At 45.3% G+C, this 23688-nt stretch overlaps 1 protein-coding gene across 11 annotated transcripts in view; it reads right to left on the bottom strand.

The window, feature by feature from the left end:
- The window catches only part of MAP7D2 (MAP7 domain containing 2), a 291288-nt gene that overhangs the window by 27153 nt on the left and 240447 nt on the right, over positions 1–23688 (bottom strand). For all 11 annotated transcript variants that reach the window (XM_082246120.1, XM_082246124.1, XM_082246125.1 and 8 more), the window contains 2 exons: positions 22291–22495; positions 13169–13273 (listed from right to left, as the gene is read on the bottom strand). In XM_082246120.1, the coding sequence (XP_082102246.1) occupies positions 13169–13273; positions 22291–22495 (310 nt within the window). The remainder of the gene's footprint in view (positions 1–13168; positions 13274–22290; positions 22496–23688) is intronic.

Below are 23688 nucleotides of genomic sequence, written 5' to 3'. Positions count from 1 at the left end.
TGGCTGAGCAGCTCTCAACCTGACTTAACTTAGTATGAAAATAAGAATGAAATGGGAAGTCGCCACATCACTGCTGAAACAGCGCTGTATACTGTATTTCGCTGATGCAACATACAGTGCTAACAACCACTGCATCAATTACTAAAGGAAATAGCCAGCTTGGTCCAAACAAAATATTAAAGTCATAGTATACCTGGGGTTAGGCTTTAAAAATCAACGTGATCTGGCCCAAAAAGCAGCTAAGGTAAAAACAGTGCTATAAACCAGGGTAAGACTTACGGATAACTCTGTTTTCATGAGTCTTCCAGGACAGCCCATGAGGTAGAGCACCTCCTCCAACAGGAACAGGAAATGCATCACCAAGTACACTTTAAAAAGGAAGTCCCTCTGCTGAACTGGTCAGTTTTAAAACAATAATTAAAGGATGAACCCTAAACAAAGCATCATAAATAAAGGATGGGAATCCGGCTGTCCTGAAAAACTCAAGGAAACAGAGTTACCGGTACGTCTAACTCTGGTTTTCCCTAAGTGTCTTCCAGGACAGCTCATGAGATAAGCAAGAACTAACTAGATTAGGGAGGGTCATTAAAAGCCCAAAGACCTTTACCACCCTCAGGATTACAATAAATATCATAGATATAGTGGACACAGTTCTCAATAGAGAGAAAAACCAAGGTAGGGGACCTAGTTGCAAGGAAAACTAGAATCCATATCAGCAAATAGGAGCTCAAAGTTACACAGGACTGTTTCCAAAAAATCAGTATCCGTAATAAAAGAGTCTGCTCTTGTGCGTCCCTGGTAATTTAAGGACATGTGAAAGCCCCTAAAGCCTGTGTGGCCAAAGAAACAGGGTAATTGAAGAACACTGTGGCCAAAGACTTGACCGCAAAGTGGAAAAAGACTAGCCCCAACAGACTCTATATGGAATGACTAGGTCTGACTTTATGGTGGAGATATAAAAACACCACCTTATATAGAATATAAGCACATGAGGATCTTCTACAAAAGCATAAGTCTGGTGACTTTCCAGCACCTACCATCCTTGTAAAGGAATGTGACAAAGCCCAGTGCCTTGAGACACGCTTTATCCTTCAGAAACCCATGTTAATCTCCACTGTGTAAGAATAACCAGCTATATAGAAAAACTTTGCAATATGGTGACAATGCCGATACCCTAAGCTACTGTGCACCTACTGTCACCTGAAAAGACTAAACAGTAGGGTGTTGGCCTAAAAGGTCAACATGACTACAGTACTTCAGGAATATTTATCTGCTAATTGGGGCAAAGTATTCAACAACGTATTGAGCAAAGGCTGTGAATACATGGGATTTTTTTTTTCTTTTTTTTTTTTCTTTTTAATAAATTTGCAAAGATTTCAAACAAACTTATTTCACATTGTCATTATGGGGTATTGTTTGTAGAATATTGATCAATTACATTTTGGAATAAGGCTGTAATATAACAAAATGTGGAAAAAGGGAAGCGCTGTGAATACTTTCCAGATGCACTGTATATACAGACAGAGGTTAACATTGTGGTAAAAGATAATCCCACCACAATATGTGTAAAAGCAAAGCCATGCAAAAAGTAAAAGTTAAATATCTTCTGCTGATGTATAAATGTTATGCAGGAGACCCCTGCTGCTGTTCTATTGAAGACCGAAGCCTCTCCTGCTACATTGCCACAAGCAGTAAATTATTTATATTGTTATTTATAAAGAAACAATACATAAGGTCCCTGACAAATGCGTGAAACAGTCTAATAGGGACCCTCTCATAGTAACAGAAAAAACATCCACTAAAAAAAGAAGTGGTGTAGACCAGTGGTCCTCAACCCTGGTCCTCAGGGCCCACTAACAGGCCGGGTTTGCAAGGTAACTGAAATACATTCCAGGTGATATAATTTGCTGCTCAGTGATTGCAGTACTCTAGTCTGCATCTCCCCAAGGTAATACTGAAAATCTGGCCTGTTAGTGGGCCCTGAGGACCGGAGTTGAGGACCACTGGTGTAGACAGTAAATACAATCACCCAGCTGAAAAAATCCTAGGTGTAAGATCAAGGAATCTGGAGGTCTCATCCACAAGTGGAAAAGGAATGCGAATTCTCCAATTTGGAGGCCATGAAAAAAAAAACCCATGAGAGGCCTTAGCTATAACAGATTATCCAGAGTAACATCCAACCTTTGGTGTACCACTAGAGGTTACATGTGGCAGTAAGCAGGGGTGAAATACAGCAGCAGGATGTATAAATAAACCCTGGACCTGGTCAACTTAAGGTCCTAGTCAGAGTCTAAGCATAAGAGTCCCATGCAAACATAATGTGACTCCACAACTGGTAGCACAAAAATGATTACCACACATCAGGCCAAAGATGCAAAGTACAACATAAAATCTTAGGCCCAACATGCAGACTTGTGCCAAGGATGTCAATTTACAATTAAGACAGACCTCTAACACAGAGAATGTTTAAGGCAAAGATGAGCCCTGCATAACTACTGAGGCTTTCATAGTCAAATCCCAAGTGAGTGAGAACAACGTATACCAGGTAACCAGTCCTACAAGAGCAGAGGAGTTTACACATCATCCTTCCCAGCTCTGCTCTAGTGGGAATCTCTGTGAGACAGGTAGAGCTTAAATTTCTGCCACCTAAATTAACAGACTGCAGACTGTACCGTGTGTAGGAGGGCAAGCCAAACACCTGTGAGGCAGCCACACCCAGGTAACCGATAATAATGCAACTCCGCATGCAAACCCAGTAGCATATAATTATTACTACACATCAGACAAGAGGCGGCTCTTTAATAAGGCAAATTAGGCGGTCGCCTAAGGCCTCGCGACCACCTACTTTACCTAGTTAAAGAGCCGCCTCTGAGGCTGGCAGTAGGGATCTCCCTGCCATCAGCACAGTCCCGAGTCCTGGCCGGTCTGTAAGTGGTACAATCCGCTACGATTCGGGGCGGTGATTAGGAGCAGCTCACTGGGAGATGGGAGCTCACTGACAGCCACAGATCACAGCCATATACTAGAGCCGCTGCGCTGACCAGACGGGAGAGGAGAGAGAGCTGCTTCTGCTCCTCCTCCTGCCCTCTCCTCCTGTGCTTGCCCCACCCACACTCCCTGACAGTGTTCTGCCTCAGAAAAGATGATATGTGGGCGGGAGGATTGAAGACCAGCAACCAGAAGAGGAAAGATGGAGCCCAATTCCATTCATCCCTTCCATCCACTCCCTCCCTTTTCTCTTCTGCTTCCAAGTGAGTACTCTGATGTAAGGGGCACCCTCTTCCTTTCTTTTTTCCTCCCCTTTCGTTCCTTCTCCCTCCCCGCCCCCCCCCCCCCCCCACCTTCTTTCACTCATGCAAGCACAAATTTTTTTTTTTTTTTTTTATTACTGTACAGACCAGGATCCCCCAGTTTCACACCAGTTCTCCTCTACCCATTCCTCATCATCTACCCACTCCCCCCTTTATACCCCCTCCTCCTCTTCCCCTACCCCATGGTTCCCAGTCCCATCCCTCATCCCCACCCCCATTTATTTAGGTGCTAAGGAAGAACCCTGAGGCAGAGCATTCTATTACTGCTGCTGCTTGTGTGGTTGGGATGTATACTGCACCAAACGGCTAACTCTCCTCTCCTATTAATCCCATGTGATTGCCACAGTGCAGATCCCACCCACACAAGCAGCAGCAGTAATAAGATGCTCGGCCTCGGGGTTCTTCCTTAACCCCTGCAAAGGGGGTGAATGAGGCCTCATGTCTAAATTTTGCCTAAGGCCTCACAAAGCCTAGAGCCGCCTCTGCATCAGACCCAATATGCAATGTACAATATAAAACCTTAGACTGAAAAGACAGACTTGTGCTGGCTGTAAATTTACCCAGAGACAGACCTCTCCACTGAGGCTTTCTATAGTCAAATTCCAAGTGAGTGAGGACAAAGTATAAAAAGTAACCAGTCCTCCGTCAAGAGCTGGGGGCTTTACAATTCATCCTCTCCAGTTTTGCACTAGTGGGAATAGAAGGTTCTGTGAGACAGGTGGAGATAAAACGTCTGCCAGCTGAGTTGTTTTATCAGACTGCAGATTGTACTGTGTGTAGGACCAGTGAGGCAGCCACACCAAGGTAACAAATGGAAGAAATTATTGTGATTGGTGAGCCTAGAGTGGATTGGAAAAACGTCTCTCTCAAAGTTGTAAAGTCAGGATAATAAAACACTGCCATCCCCTCTGTTTATCCAGTTGTCGACCACCCACCGCAGATTTACTGCAGCAAGGTGGCTTGGGTGCGCAAACCAACGTAACTGTACTATGACTGCCTGAGGACGCTCGTTAAGCGAAATGCATTGTGGTCAATGCTAACCCGGAAGTAACACACAGAGGCATTCGGAACAGAGGCTGGGATACACATCCACCGCCGCAATACAAAGAAAGGGGGAAAGGAGATACAGGGTGCTGCAGATCCCCGGACAATATCTTCCTAAGACCCAAAAAAACGATTTTGTACTGCCGAATTGCCCAGTGCCAGGAGGGCACAACAAATAGTAAGAGGCTAATTGTCACCTTATAGTGTATGTTTTTTGGAGAATAAAACAGTATTTCACTATTGGAGGCTATTTGTTCTTCTATATCTTTATGTGTATGGGGGGACTACATGGTCCAACTCGAGTAATATAGGAGCCAGAGATCCAAGCAATCGAGGAGAGGTCTGATCCACCCAATAAAGGGATCACAGGCGTTGGGGGTCCTTGTGACCTGCTGCTAGCTGGTAAGAGGCCACGGTTGTCACATCCCAGCACCTGGAGCACTGTGAATGGATTAATAAGAATTCACCAAGCACAATTTTGATTGCATGCTATTGCTTGGACTTTTAAACACTACTTGGAGCACATTTATATATTTATACTTTTTTATATATTCTTATGTGATTTTTTTTTATATATCCTTATGTGATTTTTGTATGGAATTCTTTATATATTTATTTATTGGTTCACTGATCCACACCTTTGTGGATTAATTTACTTTGAGAAGCACAAGCACTTCTTAATTGACGGTTGTCACATCCCAGCACCTGGAGCACTGTGAAGGGATTAATAAGAATCCACCAAGCACAATTTTGATTGCATGCTATTGCCTGGACTTTTAAACACTACTTGGAGCACATTTATATATTTATATTTTTATATATTCTTATGTGATTTTTGTATGGAATTCTTTATATATCTATTTATTGGTTCACTGATCCACACCTTTGTGGATTAATTTACTTTGAGAAGCACAAACACTTCTGAATTGAAATTGCACTGGTATGCACTTTTCTTTGCTAATTGCACCAATAGTAGATCATATATATATTTGTAGCAATTTTTAATCACATATATTACACTTTAAATCACCTATTAATTTTTATAACACGTGATATATTAAGATTACCAGCGCCTTTTTACCTATGATATATACCAACGTAACTGTACGTCGGTCGCACGCAGGGCTAGGGGGTGTGCGTGCGCCCGTTGTCCCCGTGATGTGCTGATTTGGTTCAGAACCAATTAGTCATGTCCAGGCCCATGATTTTTGGCCTGGATCTGGTGATCGGTTCTGATCAATTGCAGAACTGCCTGTGCCTGTGTTTACATTACATAAATGCAATCTTCTCTCCTGGAGCCCTTTTTGGTTCCAGCGTGAGAGAAGAGAGCATCAGACAGTGAGTACACAAGCACTACACTGACACCAGTACACATAGGCACACATTTAACGCCCTGATCACCCCCCAGTTAACCCATTCACTCCCTGTCACAGTGACACTATATACAGTATAAAGAGAATTTACTGATCACTGTATTAGTGTCACTTGTGACTTCAGTTAGTGTGAGAGACAGTTATTGGTAGTTCGTGTCTGTCCCAGATATGGCGGGTACCCTAAACCTACACCCCCTGAAGGATTTAACCCCCTCATCACCCCCAGTTAACCTCTTCATTGCCCGGTCACAGTGTCACTATTATAGTGTGCAGATATTTTTTATGATCACTGTGTCACAGGTAACATCAGTTAGCGTTAACGTTAGTTAGCATCAATACAAGATAGCATCAGATTGCCCGCAGCATAATTAGTAATACATTTTAACCCTTTGATTGCCAGTGACACACACACTAAAACACCTCCATTACTACTACAGTATCTGAACAGATCAATATCTTTGATCTGATCAGAACTATATTAGCATCCCCAATAGTTTAGTATAGTGTTCCCAAAATGCAGTGTCCGCAGGATCAGCCCAGACACCTGCCAGCACCTGCCTTTTGGACCCTCCACTCATCCCCAAGAAGTGCAGTATTAGCAGAATTTGGTCACTTCCAATACACAGCACACTAAACCACAGCATTTGCAGAGTCAGGACTGATCTCTGTTAGAACTAGCAGCTACATTTTTTGGTAGCGGTTCAAACAGTCATGGACAACCAGGTGCTTTTTTTACCTGTGAGTCAAACGAGGTACCTATACATTTTTTGGCCAAAATGTCCAAACATTGAAGAGGCCTACACAATGCTAAGCATGACAGATGAGAGCGATGGGGAAGCCTCACTGTCAGAATCAGGCTCAGTATTCAAACTTGAAAAATATAGGCAGTTTGGGACTTTAAATGAGGCACAAGCAGGTAATGCTTAGCATCTCCATCCTTATACATAAAAAAAACTGAAGAAAAAGAGGACTAAAAAGTACATGGAAAACAGCCAGCCCCTAGTATTCGAACTTGTAGAGAGCAGCAGCAACCTGACAGATAGCTCTGCCAACGGAGTAGTGGTCCCTGCTAAGGTCAGGCGTACCCGACCCAGTTCTTCTGTTGCTGTTGAGTTGCAACAATCATAGGGTTCTCATATGCAGCAGAGTGTCGGTACTAGTGCCAATCAACCTTCTGGTGAACTGGCAAGTACCAGCGGCCTAGTACATCCTGGTCATAGTCAAACCAGCACTGCAGTAACATTTGGTGATGAGGCGGTTCCCATAAGTGCAGTTCAGGCAGCCACCAATAATTCGAAGGCAGGCCCGTAGAGCCCATAGTGTCCTTTCTGATGCACCTGCTAATCCTGATTGGGAGCCCCCTACTTCTGCAGTGCCCGTACTTCCCCCCCCCCCCCATTCATTGGTCAACCCGGAATTCAGGTGGAAACAGACAATTTTACTCCCCTTGGTTTTTATGAGCCGTTTTTTGTACAGATCTATTGTGGACCAAAGCAATTTAGATGCAGATCAATTAATCGCCGCAAATCCAAATTTGATCCTTGCCAGAGAATTTGCTTGGAAATCTATCACTGATTCCGAATTTAAAACCTTTCTGGGCCTATCCCTCCTCATGGGCATTACAAAAAAGAGTGAGTTGCGGTCATATTGGTCCACTGACCCAATTCATCAACTGACCCAATTCATCATATACCTGTGTTCTCTGCTGCCATGGCCAGGACTAGACACAAGCAAATCTTGCCGTTCATGCACTTCAGTGACAATGAATTCTGTCGTCCTCGGGGTGACCCTGGATATGACCAGCCCCTCGTAAACCACTTCAACCAAAGGTTTACAGCCTTGTATACGCCCCAAAAAGCTCTCTGCTTTGATGAGTCCCTGATTACATTTTCTGGCCGCCTTGCTTTCAAACAGTTTCTACCCAGCAGGCATGCCAGATATGGGGCCGCGATGTACAAGCTCTGACAGGGCAACATGCTATACATGTAGTTTCTATATTTACAAGGAAAAAGCCCCCCAACTGCCCAGACTACATGGGGAGCAGCGGCAAGATTGTTTGAGACTTGGTGTCACCCTTATTCAGAAAGGGGTACCATTTATACATGGACAATTATTACACAAGCGTGCCACTTTTTAGTCACCTTTGCAATCTAATTGTCGGGGCTTCCCCCAACGGCTTGTAGATTCCCGATTTAGACGGGGGAGAGAGCCTGCTTGAAGTGTAATACATTGCATGCAGTGAATTTGAGGGATACACAGAATGTTTTTGTTCTGTCCTCCATTCACGCAGATACAACAGTCCAAATTGCAACGGCGACTGGTGTTGTTGAGAAGCCCCTCTGTGTCCATGAATACAACCTTACTATGGGAGGGGTGGACTTCAACATCCATATGAATGCCCATAATTGCCCATAAGGCCAGACTCTGGTACAAAAAAAGTGTCTGTATACTTATTCCAATTGCCTCTGCTGAACGCTTATGTGCTATACAAAGTGTCAGGAAGAAGTGGATCCTTCCTAAAATTCCAGAAAGAGATCATCACAGCCCTTCTGTGTCCAGAAGGTGCTGTGGCCCAAATTCACAATCCAGATGCAGTGAGCCAGCTGCAAGAGGCATTTTCCAGATGTCCTCCCTGGTACCCCCTACCCAAAGAGCACCCAAAATAAGAGGTCGCGTCTGTAGAAAACGCAGATATAGGCATGACACCTGTTATTTCTGTCCCTCCTGTCCTGGCCAACCTAGTCTCTGTATCGGGGACTGTTTCCGTTGCTACCACACACTAGTAGAGTATTAGTATAGGGTACAGCATGGCACAGTCTAGGACACATTTTCACACAGGGTCTCGAAAAATGTTAGATTGCCATTGCATTTTGAGAGACCCTAGCCTGGAACGTTTAAAGTATTTTTAGTTACAAAAAAAGTGTAAAAAAGATACAGAAATTTTTTTTAGAAAAAATTTAAAAATAAAGCCAAAAATAGTTGTCGTTTCATTGAGTTAACTTTCTGTTCTTAGTCTTTTACTGTATTTTATGATATATTGTTATACTGAAATGTTTTATTGCTACGGTTTTTCATTGCCAACCATAGTTTGCTTTGCAGATACCACCATTCTACTGTACCGTATGCCATTATAATGTAATGTTTTATTGTTGCTGCGTTTTTCATTGCCAACTATAGTTTTCTTTGCAGATACCACCATTCTACTTTTTCACTGCACTGTATACTATTATATTGTTATGTTTTATTGTTACTGTATCTTATTGTTAACCATGGTTTGCTTTGCAGGTATTCCCATCAGCTGGAGCACTGATGTGTTTATTCTGACAGCAACAGCCTTTGCGCTCAGCATATACGTAAATCAATGATTGCAGCCTTGTAGAAGGTGATTTCACCACTGCAGTTTAAAAAAAAAAAGAACATATATTGCGAAGCATAGGGGATGGGGTGGACACAGTGCGTATCTCCCCTATGCGTCGCCACATATTTTTTAACACTTTTCTTGGCAGAGATTTCATTATCCACATTGATCGATGAGAATGGAGGAATCTGCTATGTTCTTTTTTTCGTTTTTTACAGCCAGCGGCCGGATTTCATGTAAAAGCAATCCTTTGGTTTTCTAGGGGCATAAATTGCTTATTTTACTTCCTCACTATCCATCATAGTTTCGGAGGCCATGAAATGCCAAGATAGCACAAAACCCCCCCAAATTACCCCTTTTCGGAAAGTAGACACCACAAGGTATTTGCTAATAGGCATGGGGAATATTTTGCAGCTCATTTGTTTTGGAAAATGAAGAAAAAAAAAAGAAAAAAACATTTTTTTTCTTATTTCAAAACTTTGCGACAAAAAGCGAGATCTCCAAAATACTCAAAATGCCTCTCAGCAAATAGCTTAGGGTGTTTACTTTCTGAAAAGGGGTCATTTGGTGGGGTTTTGTGCTATCTTGGCATTTCATGGCCTCCGAAACTGATAGGTAGTAAGGAGTGAAAACAACAATTTATACCCCTAGAAAGCCTGAAGGCAGTAGTTTGTTTTCGGGGACCTGTACGCGGCTAGACTGCCAAAAAGTCCCACACATGGGGTATCCCCATGTGCAGGAGAAGCAACAAAATATATTTTGGGGTGTAATTACACATATACCCATGGCATGTGTGAGCAATTTATCATTTCAATGGCAACTGTGTAAAATTTAAAAAAAAAAAAAAAAAAAATTATTTTGTCATTTTTCAAAAAAAAAAAATATTCAATGGGCTCAACATGCCTCTCAGGAAATTACTTGGGGTGTCTACTTTCCAAAAGGGGGGTAATTTTGGGGGGGGGGGGGTTGTACTGCCCTGCCATGTTAGCACTTCAAGAAATGAGATAGGCAGTCAGAAAGTAAAAGCTGCGTAAATTTCTAGTACATACACTATAGTTTGTAGCCGCTATAACTTTTGCGCAAACCAATAAATATATGCTTATTGAGATTTTTTTTTTATCAAAGACATGTAGCTAAATACATTTTGGCCTAAATGTATGACAAAAATTTAGTTTATTGGATATTTTTTTTTAGAAGAAAAAGTAGAAAAATGTAATTAATTCTTTTTCATTTAGATCGCAAAAAAAACCCCAAAAAAAGAAAAGAAAAAAAAAAAAAAACTGCAGAGATGATCAAATACCACCAAAAGAAAGCTCTATTTGTGGGGGGAAAACATTTTGTTTGGGTACAGCATTGCATGACTGCGCAGTTACCAGTTAAAGTCACGCAGTGCCAAATTGCAAAAAATGGCCTGGTCATTAAGGGGGTAAAACCTTCCAGTCCAGAGGTGGTTAATCAAGGTGTATATCACTATGTGTCCATTTTTAAAAAATTCTAATTGTAAGTACCTTATCTCAGCAATAACTTGATGTCAGTGACATTCCTCTGGTTCCCCCATGTAAGGAATGCGGAGGGAGGGGCTGAGATAACCCTCTGACATCAGCTGGCCAGCAATGTCATGTGACCTCTGAGATAAGGCATTTAAAATTAGCATTTTAAAAAAACGGACATCTAGTAGTTTAGATCCCGATAAAATAGAGGGGATGCAAGCTACTTTTAAAAAGGTATTTCAAGTGACAGTGAAGATGAGTAGGAGGGGGGGAGGGGGAATCGCTCTCACACACAGGCATCGGAACTGACAAGCAGGGAGGGAGGGAAGCAGGGAGGGAGGGAGAGCAGAGAGAAGACAGTGTGATGTCAGAGGCCCGTATGCTGACCACTGAATCATAGACCAGAAATCATGATTAGAGTGTTCAGCAGAGACAGGGTGACACAGGAACAGGCAGGATCAGCCAGGTATATTACAATATACAAAAGGGACAAATTACACAGCACAAGCACTGTGCTGTTTATTATGCTTTAAAGGAACAAGCTATGTGTACATTTATTTTTTTAGTGTTACAAATGCTTTAAGCTCTAAACACATGCTACTATGCAAACAGACTGGTAAGTAGTAGTAGCATGCAAAAAACAGACACTTTTCCCTGAATGTCAAACACATCTTCTAGGGACAATAATCCCTGAAGATTTAATCTTCTGTGCACCTTACTGCCAGGGAATTAGCAAATACAGAACGAATCATCATCCTCTCCTTATTAGACTAAGATTTCCTTTTGCTGGACCCACTACATGAATCCAGCTGAGAAGGAGTAGTAGTGGGGTCAGTAAATCACCCACAAGATCCATCTTCTGAGGAGCCTCTAAAGCCAACCGCACAGGGGTAGGGGATCTTGGCGCTGGTCAGATTGGGCAGGGGTCCCATATCTAGCCCCAGCTCCCTATCAGGAGCCCTTCCAGCTGGGTAATGGGCGTCCGCCCCTTTTTCGGATTAGCCCAGGGACAGGGAAGGGGGATGGCGAGCCCAGATGACACACTCAGCCAGATGACATTACAGGGTAGATGAAAACCTAGGAGCAAACAGAAGTGAAAGTAGGTAGGTACAGTAACTTCCATCTTACCTGTGTCCTGTTGGTGCCAATGGCGCCTGTATCCGCCTGAGCTATAGTTTGCATTGAAGAATCCAAAATGCATTATTAGCTCCTCCACCTGCCGACAAGAAGGCTTGGGACCAGAGCCTCAGGTGCCTGGAAAGGACTTAACCCCTACTGGGATTAATGCCCCTGCATCATCTGGTCAAGCAGGAACACAGACAAGTCACAAACCCAATGCAGCTACTGCACAAGCCCCCGCTAAAAAGTTCCCTACAGCGCATGCAGCCAGGCACCTGGACTGGGAACTCATGCTGCTTGTGCCAGTCCCTGTCAAGGATGTACGCAACTTCCAGACATGGCCTTCCCTAGGCACCGAGGGAGAAAGGGAACCAAGCTAACTCATTCCTATACCGAGGAGTGGTCCTGGAGGGCAATCTTGCAGGAAAACCTACTAGGTGCTCCAACTGGAGCCAGGTAGGTAAAGTCATGGGTGGAAGAAAAAGGATAACCAGAAAAACAGATGCCTCCCTCACCCAGAATCCAGGTGATGCATCTCCTCCCACCGGAGGAAACACAAAAACTGACCAGTTCAGCAGAGGGACTTCCTTTTAAAGTGTACTTTAATGTGATGCATTTCCTGTTCCTGGGTGAGGAGGTGCTATATCTCATGGGCTGTCCTGGAAGACAATTTGAGAAATCCCGTATTGCTGCCAAAACACACAGTTGTATACTGTATTTTGCTGATGTAACATATAGTGTTAACAGCCACTGATTTGATTACAAAAGGAATTAGCCAGCTTGGTCCAAACAAAATATTTAAAGTCATAGTATACCTGGAGTTAGGCTTTAAAATCAACCTGATCTGGGCTAAAAAGCAACAAAGGTAAAAACAGCGCTAAAATACAGGCTCTTATTGTTATTTGGCTCCCACATGCATTGCGGCAACCTAAGGGATGAGCCAAATTTTCAAAGTTTTTATTTTCTCAGTTTGGGCAAAATGTAGTAAATTTTTGGGGAAATAATAACATTTTCAAAGATGCACTGAAGTCAATGTGGAAGGAGAGGATGGTTTTTAAGAGTGTGATATGTCTCCTTTGGAAAATTTGAAAGCCATGGTCAAATTAAAGACCAAATTCATATTAAAAAAAAAAAAAAGGGAACAAATACAACTAAATGAAATGAGCTAAAAACTAAACTAATATTCACCTAACAAACCGGCGCCTCTAAATAAAATAAAGAAAAACAAACTTTTTTTTTTCCCCAATCTAATTTTCATTAGCAGATCAATGTGAAATGCGAATATGAAAGCTTCCACTTAGGTGAAATTTCATTAATGGTAAAATCAGTAAATTTGCCAATATCACGTTGTTCATCCCTATTCGACATCATATTGATCACCATGGACAGATGTAATCTTACTCTGTGAAAGCACATGATAATGCTGATGAAAGCATGTTCTGCCAATACATATTCAGTAAATAAAAGGCTTACCTTCTTTCTCTCCAGTCGTTCTTGTTCAATCTGCTGTATGATCTGTTCTCTCTCTACTCTCATGGCTTCTGCTGCTTCTCGGGCCCTTGTTTCAGCCTCTTCTTTCTAAGAGTGACACAGAAAGTGAGTCACAAACATAACACTAGTTTTAACAAGATCTATTATGTTATGTGACTTATGAAGACTACTGTATCATATTTTTTAGATTGAGGATGGCATTTAGGTAAAATAAGGAACTGAATATTTCAGAATACCTGCCATCTCTAGTAAAATTAAGGCTGAAAGGTACATTTTATAATATATAATTTTTTTTTTTTTTTTTTAAAACGTTTATTACCTATACATACTTTCAAAAAAAATACTATCCACACACACACACACACACAATTTGAAAATAAAAACACGTAGGCAATAAGCACAGTGCACAGGCCAGATTTTCATATACAGGGGTGTACTAAGCTTTCACGTGCCATTAAAGTTATCATGTAATGAAAGAAATGCTTACAGAAAATGAGAATAGCCTGGCTATAATGGGAGCAAGACTAGGAGACACTCAGTTCCTCTGTGCTTTACAATAGTTTAGTAGAGGTCTTTGTGGTTGAATTTTAATTATGTATCCAAAGTGTTAAAACAGAAACATGTTCTGACGTAGTGTATACATCATATTAAAATACCACCACATTGATCCCAAGTAATTTTTTTTTTTTTTTTAATTTTCTATAATTTTTGTAATACACAAACAAATCATTGTTAAAAAAAGAAATAGAGAAGCCAGTTCATGGCTGTTTTTCCTGTAAGATTTGGATCTGGTCTAGAAATGACAAAATCAGGGACAGAGTAAAGCAGTTTTACTTATGTGATCCAGCACACTGCTAGATTGGCCCCCGCAGCCTCTTTTCTCCTGCACTCAGGACCAGCACCTTGCATGGGGCATGAGGGACAGTCCACCGCTGGAGTGTAGGGGAGAGCCACTTGCCAGGGAAGTGGGGGGGGGGGGATCAGGTAAATGTCACAGACATTGGCTGCAGGGACCTTTGCTAACCACATTCACTTTGTTATTCCCATATTTCTCTCTCTGTTAAAATTTTTGAGGGACGGTTTTCTCGTATTTTTCCTGAAGACTATTCCTCATTTGTTTAATTTTTAATTATACAAGTTCATTGAGCTGGGCACATTGACCTCTGTTCCATGTACTCCAATGTAGGAGCCGGGCGGTCTGTTACTAGGGTCTCCAGCTATTGTCTGTTTATTAAGGTGTTAGGTTTTTACTTGTGATAATGTGTAAAGTACTTTGTTGTGAGCTTGGTGTCGGGCAGTGTAAGCTGGAGTGGGTTCTCTGAATAATCACAACACTGTCTGGGTGGGCACTGAGACATCTAGGTGGTGAGTTTTTTAATTAGCTTAATGTTTATAGTGTATGTTGGCTGTTCCTTAGCTATGTTAATTATATCCCTGTTTACAGTTTGTACTTGTTAGGGTAATATGATCAAACCCTCACCCGATTGTGTGGTATATAAATTCTGTGTGAGTTTTCAATAAAGAGTTCTAGTTGGTACCGAAGCTAGTGCCGCCTAGTGCAGTATCTTGGGTGCAAAAAGCCACTATATTACCCGATTTCTGATTGAAGCAAGCTATATCTTGATGGAAGCACCCAAGTGGGCTACTGGACGGTTCCATCACAGTAAGTAAAAGCTCTTTTAATACCCCCTAGACAAACGAGCACACGGGTAAACCCTTGGGCTTTGAACACACAATAGGTGTCAGAATGTTGTTTGCGGCTGGTGCTGTGCCAGCATTCAATAGTAATTTGGCACTACCTGATCTCCTTCCCCACAAAATAGCATAAATTATCCACTAAAGGTTCTGTAGGCAGGAATGCAGTGTCTAAGCACTGGCACTAGCTTGTAGCAGGTTATTATTGAGAAGGGGAGAAGGCCTAAAACTATAAAAGCTGGTATGGAAGAAGGTGCAAGGATTACTAATTATTATTATTATACAGGATTTATATAGCGCCAACAGTTTGTGCAGCGCTTTACAATGTGAGGGAAGACAATACAGTTACAATACAATTCAAAACAGGAGGAACTAGAGGGCCCTGCTCGTTAGAGCTTATGAAAAGATGTTGTTGCTAGAAGAATAGAAAAGAGCTCTGCACAGTAATGGAACTTGCTGCAGTCATTGGTGGAACATCATACTTCGTGTGCATTGCTGGGCTCATTCTTGCAGGGCCTCAAAACTTTTTATTTAATTTTGGATAGAATAAAGGAGGGTTAAAACCCATCTGTTTTTTTTTTTTGTTCCCATCTTTTTTCATTGGGATGAATTACCTTAATTTCATGTCCCAAAGCTAAAACAGGAAGTGGGAGCATATCCCTGCATATTAAGGGAATCCCTAGGGGCTGCCCCAGGACACCAGTTCCCCTCTTTTACTTTTCTGAGGACATCTCTAAATTTGGGATTTCTTTTTACTCTCACTTTAAATGATAATGGTAAACAGGACAAATAGAGAGGGTAAATCTCCCCAAGGCCCCTTTCACACGGGCGTACCGCCTGACAGAGTTCGTTCTGCTCAGCGGGGGATCGATCTGCCTATTCCCGCTGAGCAGGCGGATGACAGCTCCATTTCCGCTCTGTGTTCAGAGACGGAGCTGTCTGATCCCTGCTGTCCTCTATGGGGAGATCGGATGAGAACGGACCGCCTGTCCGTTCTCATCCGATCCGATCCTCCAGACGGATGGAAAAACTGAATTTTTGTAAAATCTTACCTGTAAAATTCCTTTCTCTGAGTCCTCCCGACAGTCGCCGCCTCTTCATATACGTCACATATGGGGTATTAGACTTTGCTCCGAAGGAGTAGCTAGGCAACAGAATATGTTAACATTAAAGCTTTTAACATATCCCACCCTCAAGGGGTGGTCCCCTCAGTCAATACCCTCCTACTTCCTGCAACCATATCTCAGTTTCAGTGGAATAGCAGTAGAGTATACAACCAAACCCCAAAAGAGGGGCGGGGGCGGCGACTGTCGGAGGACTCAGAGAAAGGAATTTTACAGGTAAGATTTTACAAAAATTCTGTTTTCTCTTACGTCCTCCGACAGTCGCCGCCTCTTCATATTCGTCACATATGGGGACGTCCCAAAGCAGTGCAAACATGAGGGGTGGGAAACGCATCCGCGCCGAAAGGCAACGCAGTCTCCGCATCAAAGAAAAGAACCTTACCAAAGGAAGGAAACCAGCTGGGCTACAGGAAAAACAAGTGCTCAACAGGAGCAACAACCCAGGAAAAGACAAATAACCAGGGGATAAAAACTTATCCCAACAGCCAGAGGTCCCCAACAAGGGACCCTAGGGAATTGCCGCACTAAGAACCTTGCGGCCAAAGGAAGCATCCGCCGATGCCTGAACATCTACTTTGTAGAATTTTGTGAAAGTATGCACGGTCGACCAGGTCGCCGCCTTACACACCTGGGCTACAGAAGCCCCATGACGACAGGCCCAAGACGTACTCAAAGATCTAGTAGAGTGCGCCTTCACAGGCACAGGGGGAACCTTCCCCTGCAAAGCATAGGCCTGTTCAATGGTCTGCCTGATCCATTTGGCTATGGTAGAGGCCGACGCCGCCATGCCCTTCCGAGGACCCTCTGGAAGAACAAACAAGGAGTCCGTCTTTCGAAAAGACTCAGTCGATTTAAGGTAAACCCTTATCGCCCGAACAACATCCAAAGAATGCAATCTCACCTCCTTTGGATGTTTAGGCTTCGCGCACAGCGAAGGCAAGACAATATCCTCATTAAGATGGAATTCCGAAACTCGCTTCGGAAGAAAAGAAGGATTAGGTCGCAAGACCACCTTATCCAAATGAACAACCAGATACGGAGACTTGCAGGACAAAGCCGCCAGCTCCGACACTCTGCGATCCGAAGTAATCGCAACCAAAAAGGCGACCTTTTTGGACAACATAGACAACGAGATCTCCCTGATCTGTTCAAAAGGGGCACGTTGTAACACAGATAGAACAAGATTCAAGTCCCAAGGGGGCAGAGGATCCCTCCTAGGAGGTACCAGATGCCGCACTCCCTGAACAAAAGTGCCAACCAAGGAGTTGGAAGCCACGGGACGTTGAAACAGAACGGCCAGCGCAGACACCTGACCCTTTATCGTAGCCAGCGCCAAACGCTGATCGACACCCGTTTGAAGGAAGGACAGCACTCGGGAAACCGAGTACGTGTGGGGTGAAAACCCCCTGGACTCACACCAGGCAAAATAGGCCTTCCAAGTACGGTAATAAACCTTCCCCGAGGAAGACTTCCTCGCGTTGATCAAGGTATGAACGACCTCTGGGGAGAGACCCTTCTCCTTCAGGACCTCGGTCTCAACAGCCAGGCCGTCAAAGCCAGCGACTGTAAAGCAGGATGGTATATCGGTCCTTGAGACAGGAGATCGTCTCGAAGAGGCAGACGCCACGGGGCGTCGACCGCCAGATTCACGAGGTCTGCGTACCAGGACCGGCGAGGCCAGTCCGGTGCCACAAGAATCACCGTGCTGCGTTCCAAGTGTAACCTGCGAAGGAACCTGGACAGCAACTGAATCGGTGGAAACGCGTACATCAGCCTGTACTGATGCCACGGGGCCACTAACGCGTCCGACGCGTCTGCCCGAGGGTCGCGCGTCCTTGCCACGAACCTTCTCACCTTGTTGTTGAGATGAGACGCGAACAGGTCCACATCTGGAAGACCCCACTTTGCGCACAACATCTGGAAGACAGCCGGGTGGAGAGACCATTCCCCCTGATCCAGGGTCTGGCGACTCAGATAGTCCGCCTGCCAGTTCTCCACCCCCGGAATGTGAATCGCCGTTATCGCCGGGACATGAGTCTCGGCCCAAGACAGAATGTCGGCCACTTCTCGAGCCGCTCAGGTACTCCTGGTGCCCCCTTGGTGGTTGATGTAGGCCACCGCCGTGGCATTGTCCGTCTGCACCCGAACCAGGCAGCCCTGCAGCCGGTCCGTCCAGCGATGAAGACAGAGATTTATCGCACGCAATTCCAGAATGTTGATCGGAAGAGAGGACTCCCCCTCCGACCAAGTCCCCTGGGCGGACAGAACGCCCAGAACACCACCCCAGCCCGACAGGCTGGCATCCGTGGTGATTACCGTCCACGAGATAGGACGAAACGACTTGCCCCCGGACACCATCGGGGACTGGAGCCACCACAGAAGGTCTCTTCTGGTGCGATGACTCAACGAGATTTGAAGATCCAGAGATTGAGGTCGCCCGTCCCACATGGACAGGATCTCCGCTTGGAGACCCCGCGTGTGAAACTGGGCGAAGGGAATCGCCTCGAAGGCCGAGACCATCAATCCCAGACATCTCATGCACGTCCGCAGAGACGAGTGCGGAACGTCCCTGAGGGACCTGACTTCCTCCTGAAGAGTTCTGAGTTTGTCTTCTGGCAGGAAGACCTTCGCCTGCACCGAGTCCAGAATCATTCCCAGGTAGGGAAGGCGAACCGACGGACTCAGTGTCGACTTTGGAAAATTTATCGTCCAACCAAACTCCTGCAGAGTTTGCATCGTGACAGACAGGTCCATCTCCAGACCCTGGCTGGTCGCAGACCGAACCAGAATGTCGTCCAGATACCCCAGGACAGAAATGCCCTGGGCCCTCAATAATGCCAGAACCGGTGCAAGCACCTTGGTGAAGACCCGCGGAGCCGAGGCGAGGCCAAAAGGCAATGCCACGAACTGGTAGTGATCCTCCGCAATGGCAAATCGAAGGTACCTCTGGTGACCCTCGAAAATGGGGATGTGAAGATACGCATCCTTCAAATCAATGGAGGCCATGAATTCCCCCGGAACCAGGGCAGCCACCACCAACCGCAGGGATTCCATGCGGAACTTGCGAACCCGCACAGAGCGGTTCAGAGCCTTCAAGTCCAGAATTGGACGAACCTTGCCCTCCTTTCTGGGCACGGTGAACAGATTGGAATAAAACCCCCAAAATCTGTCCCGATGAGGCACCGGAACTACCACTCCCTGAGCCCTCAGGTCCCGCACCGCCAGGTGCAGGTCCCGTAAACGCTCTGGAGACAGTTGAAGATTTGAGGGAAAAAATCTGCTCTCCGGTCGAGAGAGAAACTCGATCTTGTAACCAGATCGAACGATCTCCTGAACCCATCTGTCCCGCACGCGGGCCAACCAGGGCTGAAGAAAACCGAGCAAGAGTCCCCCCACCCCAAAACTGGGTGAGGGCGCCCCTTCAGGCCGCACTGTTATGGGCTGCGGATCCGGATTGACCGGACTTCTGTTTACCAGACCAGGGCTTCTTCTGAGAGCCTTGACCTTTGAACGGTTTGCCCTTGTAGTGCGACCGAAAGGCACGAAAGGACCCCTGAGGGGGCCGAAAATTAGCATGCTTCTTCCCAGAAGCCCCCTTAGCCTTGGGGAAATGGGGCAAGAGAGTGCTCTTACCTCCGGTGATCCCCTTAATCAACACATCCAAGGACTCCCCAAAAAGGCGAGACCCATCATAAGGTAGATTGGCTAAGGTCTTACGTGAAGATTGGTCCACCGACCAACATTTCAACCAAACCAGGCGGCGAGACAACACCGCCACGCTGTGCACACGTGCAGCCAACGGGACTAGGTCCAAGTCCGCATCACACAGATACATGACACCCTGGTGGAATTGATCCACCATATCCAGGGTCGCCGGCGAGGCCGAATCGGCCACTAGGACGCGCCTAAGCATCTGCGTCCAACTTGCGACCGCCTGGGCCGCCATGAGAGAGGCAAACAGAGCCTTAAGCATAGAACCCGTAACAGAATAAGTATGACGGGCAAGAGACTCCAATCTCCTATCCGTGGCATCACGGAACACAGGGGAATCCTCTGCAGGAATCGCAGTGGATTTGTTTAAAACCGCAATTGCGTGATCCACTGGGGGTGGCACACACCACCTTTCATCAGTGGAAGGCGAGAAAGGATAACGCAGCCTGAACCTACTTGGTACAGCAAAAGGTTTGCGCAGATTGCGCCACTGTTCCTTAACAGCGCGCTGAAAATCATTATTGCAGGGAAAAACCTGCGGCGTCCTGCGTTCTCTCTGCGTCCCATAAGCCGCCAAGGCAGCGGGGGGACACACTTCATCCTGCAAACGCAGCGCTTGTTTTATGGAAGCAATCAATTCATCCATGATTGCAAGCTCTTCAGGCGAGCCAGGGGGAGAATTATCAACCCCTTCAACTTCAGCCTCCACCTCGGACCCCACTAGATCCAGGGAGGAGCGGGACCCCGATAAGGAGGCCCCCGCCATAACAGCCCCATCACCTTCACCCTCAGAATCCGAGGAAAGAGAAACTCTGGGTCTTTTAGTAGATTGAGCAGCCACCAGCATCTGCACCTGAGCAGCAAGGCCAGCCACAATAGTGGCTAAATCCCCCCCTTGGGGGGAAACAGCGGTCCCCTGGCTTTCCACCAAGGCGGTAGGAAATTTGCCCTCCTGAGAATCCATTGCCCCTATTACAAATGCCGGATAATAAAGGGTTAACTGCCCCTTTAACAAGCGCGGCGAGCGCAGCCCACCGCACCACACACAAGCACAATGAGACCCCCACAGGGACAATAAAACTGACACAGGCAATGGATAAGAAGGATATAACCTGAGGAGACCCTCGCCGCTGCTGCTGCCTCGATCGGTGTTCCTGGAGAAGAGGAAGTGATGCTGCCAGGGCGCTCTATGAAAGCCTATGGGAGGCTACAAGAAAATGGCCGCCATGCATGTAGAACATGCGGCCGGAGCGAGTGTAGGCAAAATGGCGCCGTTTGGCGCCGAAACCGCCGCTCCACAGTACAGTAAAGCACACATGTCATCCATGTATAAAAAAACATGTCAGATCGCCGCAGCGATCGCTGTATAGTGCCCAAACATGCCCAAAACATGCCCCACAGCACACAGCTTCTCACACTGACAAGGCTGACACACACAGTGTCACACAGCTCCCCCCCCCCTTGCAGCCCACAGCATGCAGCCGAGTGATAGGGAGACAAACAGTGTGAACAGAGGCAGGTTACACAGTCCCAGACTGACACCCCCCCAGACAGACAGGTCCCCACATAGATACACTTACCTCACAATGGCGTGGGGGACCCGCACAGGCGAACAAGCCGCTGCACATGAGGCAGGGAGAGTCGCATACAAGATGCACAGAATGGGGGTTAAGAAACCGCACAGCGTCCAGTGAGGTAGCCACCTCACCAATCATCCCTGCACCGAACAGGGATGGGTCGTTCACTGTGCCAGGAGCGTTACCTGGCTGAACGCTCGATGGCAGGCTGGGAAGCCACTGACCCACGACCTGCGACCAGGGGGGACCAGCCCGCATGATCCTCTTCATCCGAAGAACTAACTAACGCTGACAAAAAGAACAGCTAAGTAAAGGTAGAGAGAAAACTCAAACAAAAAATCAAAAAAGAAGAAAGAGTCTGGGGCACAAAGCCCCAGCACAGAGAGAGCCAGCCACTCCTGACAAGCTAGACATTGAAACTGAGATATGGTTGCAGGAAGTAGGAGGGTATTGACTGAGGGGACCACCCCTTGAGGGTGGGATATGTTAAAAGCTTTAATGTTAACATATTCTGTTGCCTAGCTACTCCTTCGGAGCAAAGTCTAATACCCCATATGTGACGAATATGAAGAGGCGGCGACTGTCGGAGGACGTAAGAGAAATAGGGTTTTTATCCGTCCAGTTTTTTATGGACAGGGTCGGAATCGAATGCAGCGGGTGTCAGCGGAGATGTCTCCGCTGACCCATAGGGATGCATGGAGCATCTGATCCAGTCCACCTGAAAAACTGACAGGCGGGTCGGATCGCCCGTGTGAAAGGGACCTAACAGGGACACACACTCGAATCTGTCAAAAAAAAACTTTGCCTGTATTTATCCTTTAAATGCCTTGCCCATGAGCTGCAACTTTTGGCAAACATATCAGTGGTTACATACAGGCATTAGGCAAAGTCCTTTCTCTTTTCAATGTCCAAAATGCGTAAATTTGTGTTTGCACACACACAATAACTTTACCAACAATAAATCAGTTACCTATAAAGATGCTATTATATCATGTACCTGCTTCTCCAGATATGCCTGCAATTCCTTTTCTTGTTTTTCCTTCAGGAGTCTTTCTTCCTCTGCTTTTTTGATTGCTTCTTCTTCTGCTTTCCTTTTGGCTTCCTCCTCTTCTCGCTTTTTCTTCTCTGCCAGCAAAGCCGCTTCTGCTTGCTGACGTTGCCTCTCCTCCTCTGCCTTCCGCTTTTCCTCTTCCTTCCTCAACCTGGAAGCACACAGTACAATACAGTAAAATTAGATTGTTTTACCGGGGAGGAATAGGATGAAACTTCTTGTGTCACATTGATAAAATGGAATTGGTTACCCTGACACCAATATTACTGGATCGGCTCATTTCTAAACTACAAACTAGTCTCCTTAAGGTGACCATGAAAAATGAGGAGGCTGCTTTTTACATCTGTAAATACCTGGCAACATGCAGATACTTTGTCTTAAATACGTTGAAATCACTGGCATGGAACAAGTAATAAAATATGAAGAGGTAACTTATTTGCTGCATGCGTCAGGCCAGTGACACAGAAGTATCAATAGCCAGTAAGTGAGCGTCTTTTTTTTCTAGAATAAAGTTTTATTAAACAGATCTTGCCAGCAATACAGAATACATATCAAATACATTACAGTAGAACGCACAGTTTTAAAAGGATAAATGCATCTCAGCAGTAAATGTTATAGTACAACAGTCAACTTGTAATGAGCTTAAAATGTAAATGAAAAAATAGGATACTTAGTAAATCATGTATACATTTAACTCATTCATTGCCCAAGGATACCATCATATCAGAATCATTATCACCCCCTGCCAATTATAAGGCGGTCTAAAATAAGGTCAACAGGCCCCAGGCCTGGTGTGTCTACCAAGGAGCCCACAGTTTATCAAATTTTCCAAAACTGCCCCTGTTGAAAAATATACTTTTCTAGTCAGAGGGTATCTCTTATTTGGGCTATCTATTCATTCAGAGTGGGTGGGTCAGTAGAGATACAGTGTCGAAGTTTTAACTTCCAGGCTTGAAACCTTGTGCTCGCTATGGCCTGTTTAGGCCTTTCATCTATCGAGAGATCGCACAGAATCCCCAATAAGCATTGTTTTGGTTCCTCGGGTATTTGTACATGAAACACCTAGTTAATGGTAGTAACACCCTTCCAATATCTATGCAGCTTTGGGCAGCGCCACATAGATGGATCAAGTCTTCCCGGTCCCTGCTGCATCTAGTACATGTGGGGGTTTCCCTCCTGCCCATGTGAAACAGCCTCACTGGCCTGTAGTTGACCCACAGGAGTAGATACAACCGCGAGAGGCTCTGTGCCAAATTCAGGGAACATTGTTTGACCCCCAAAAGAGCCTCTTCCCATTGCTCCTCCTCAAATTCTCCTACATCTTTTTTCCCCACTTCGATTCCA

This window comes from Pelophylax lessonae, assembly GCF_965119305.1.
Source record: "Pelophylax lessonae genome assembly, chromosome: 2".
Classification (NCBI taxonomy): domain Eukaryota; kingdom Metazoa; phylum Chordata; class Amphibia; order Anura; family Ranidae; genus Pelophylax; species Pelophylax lessonae.
This window is presented reverse-complemented; position numbering and strand designations above follow the sequence as displayed.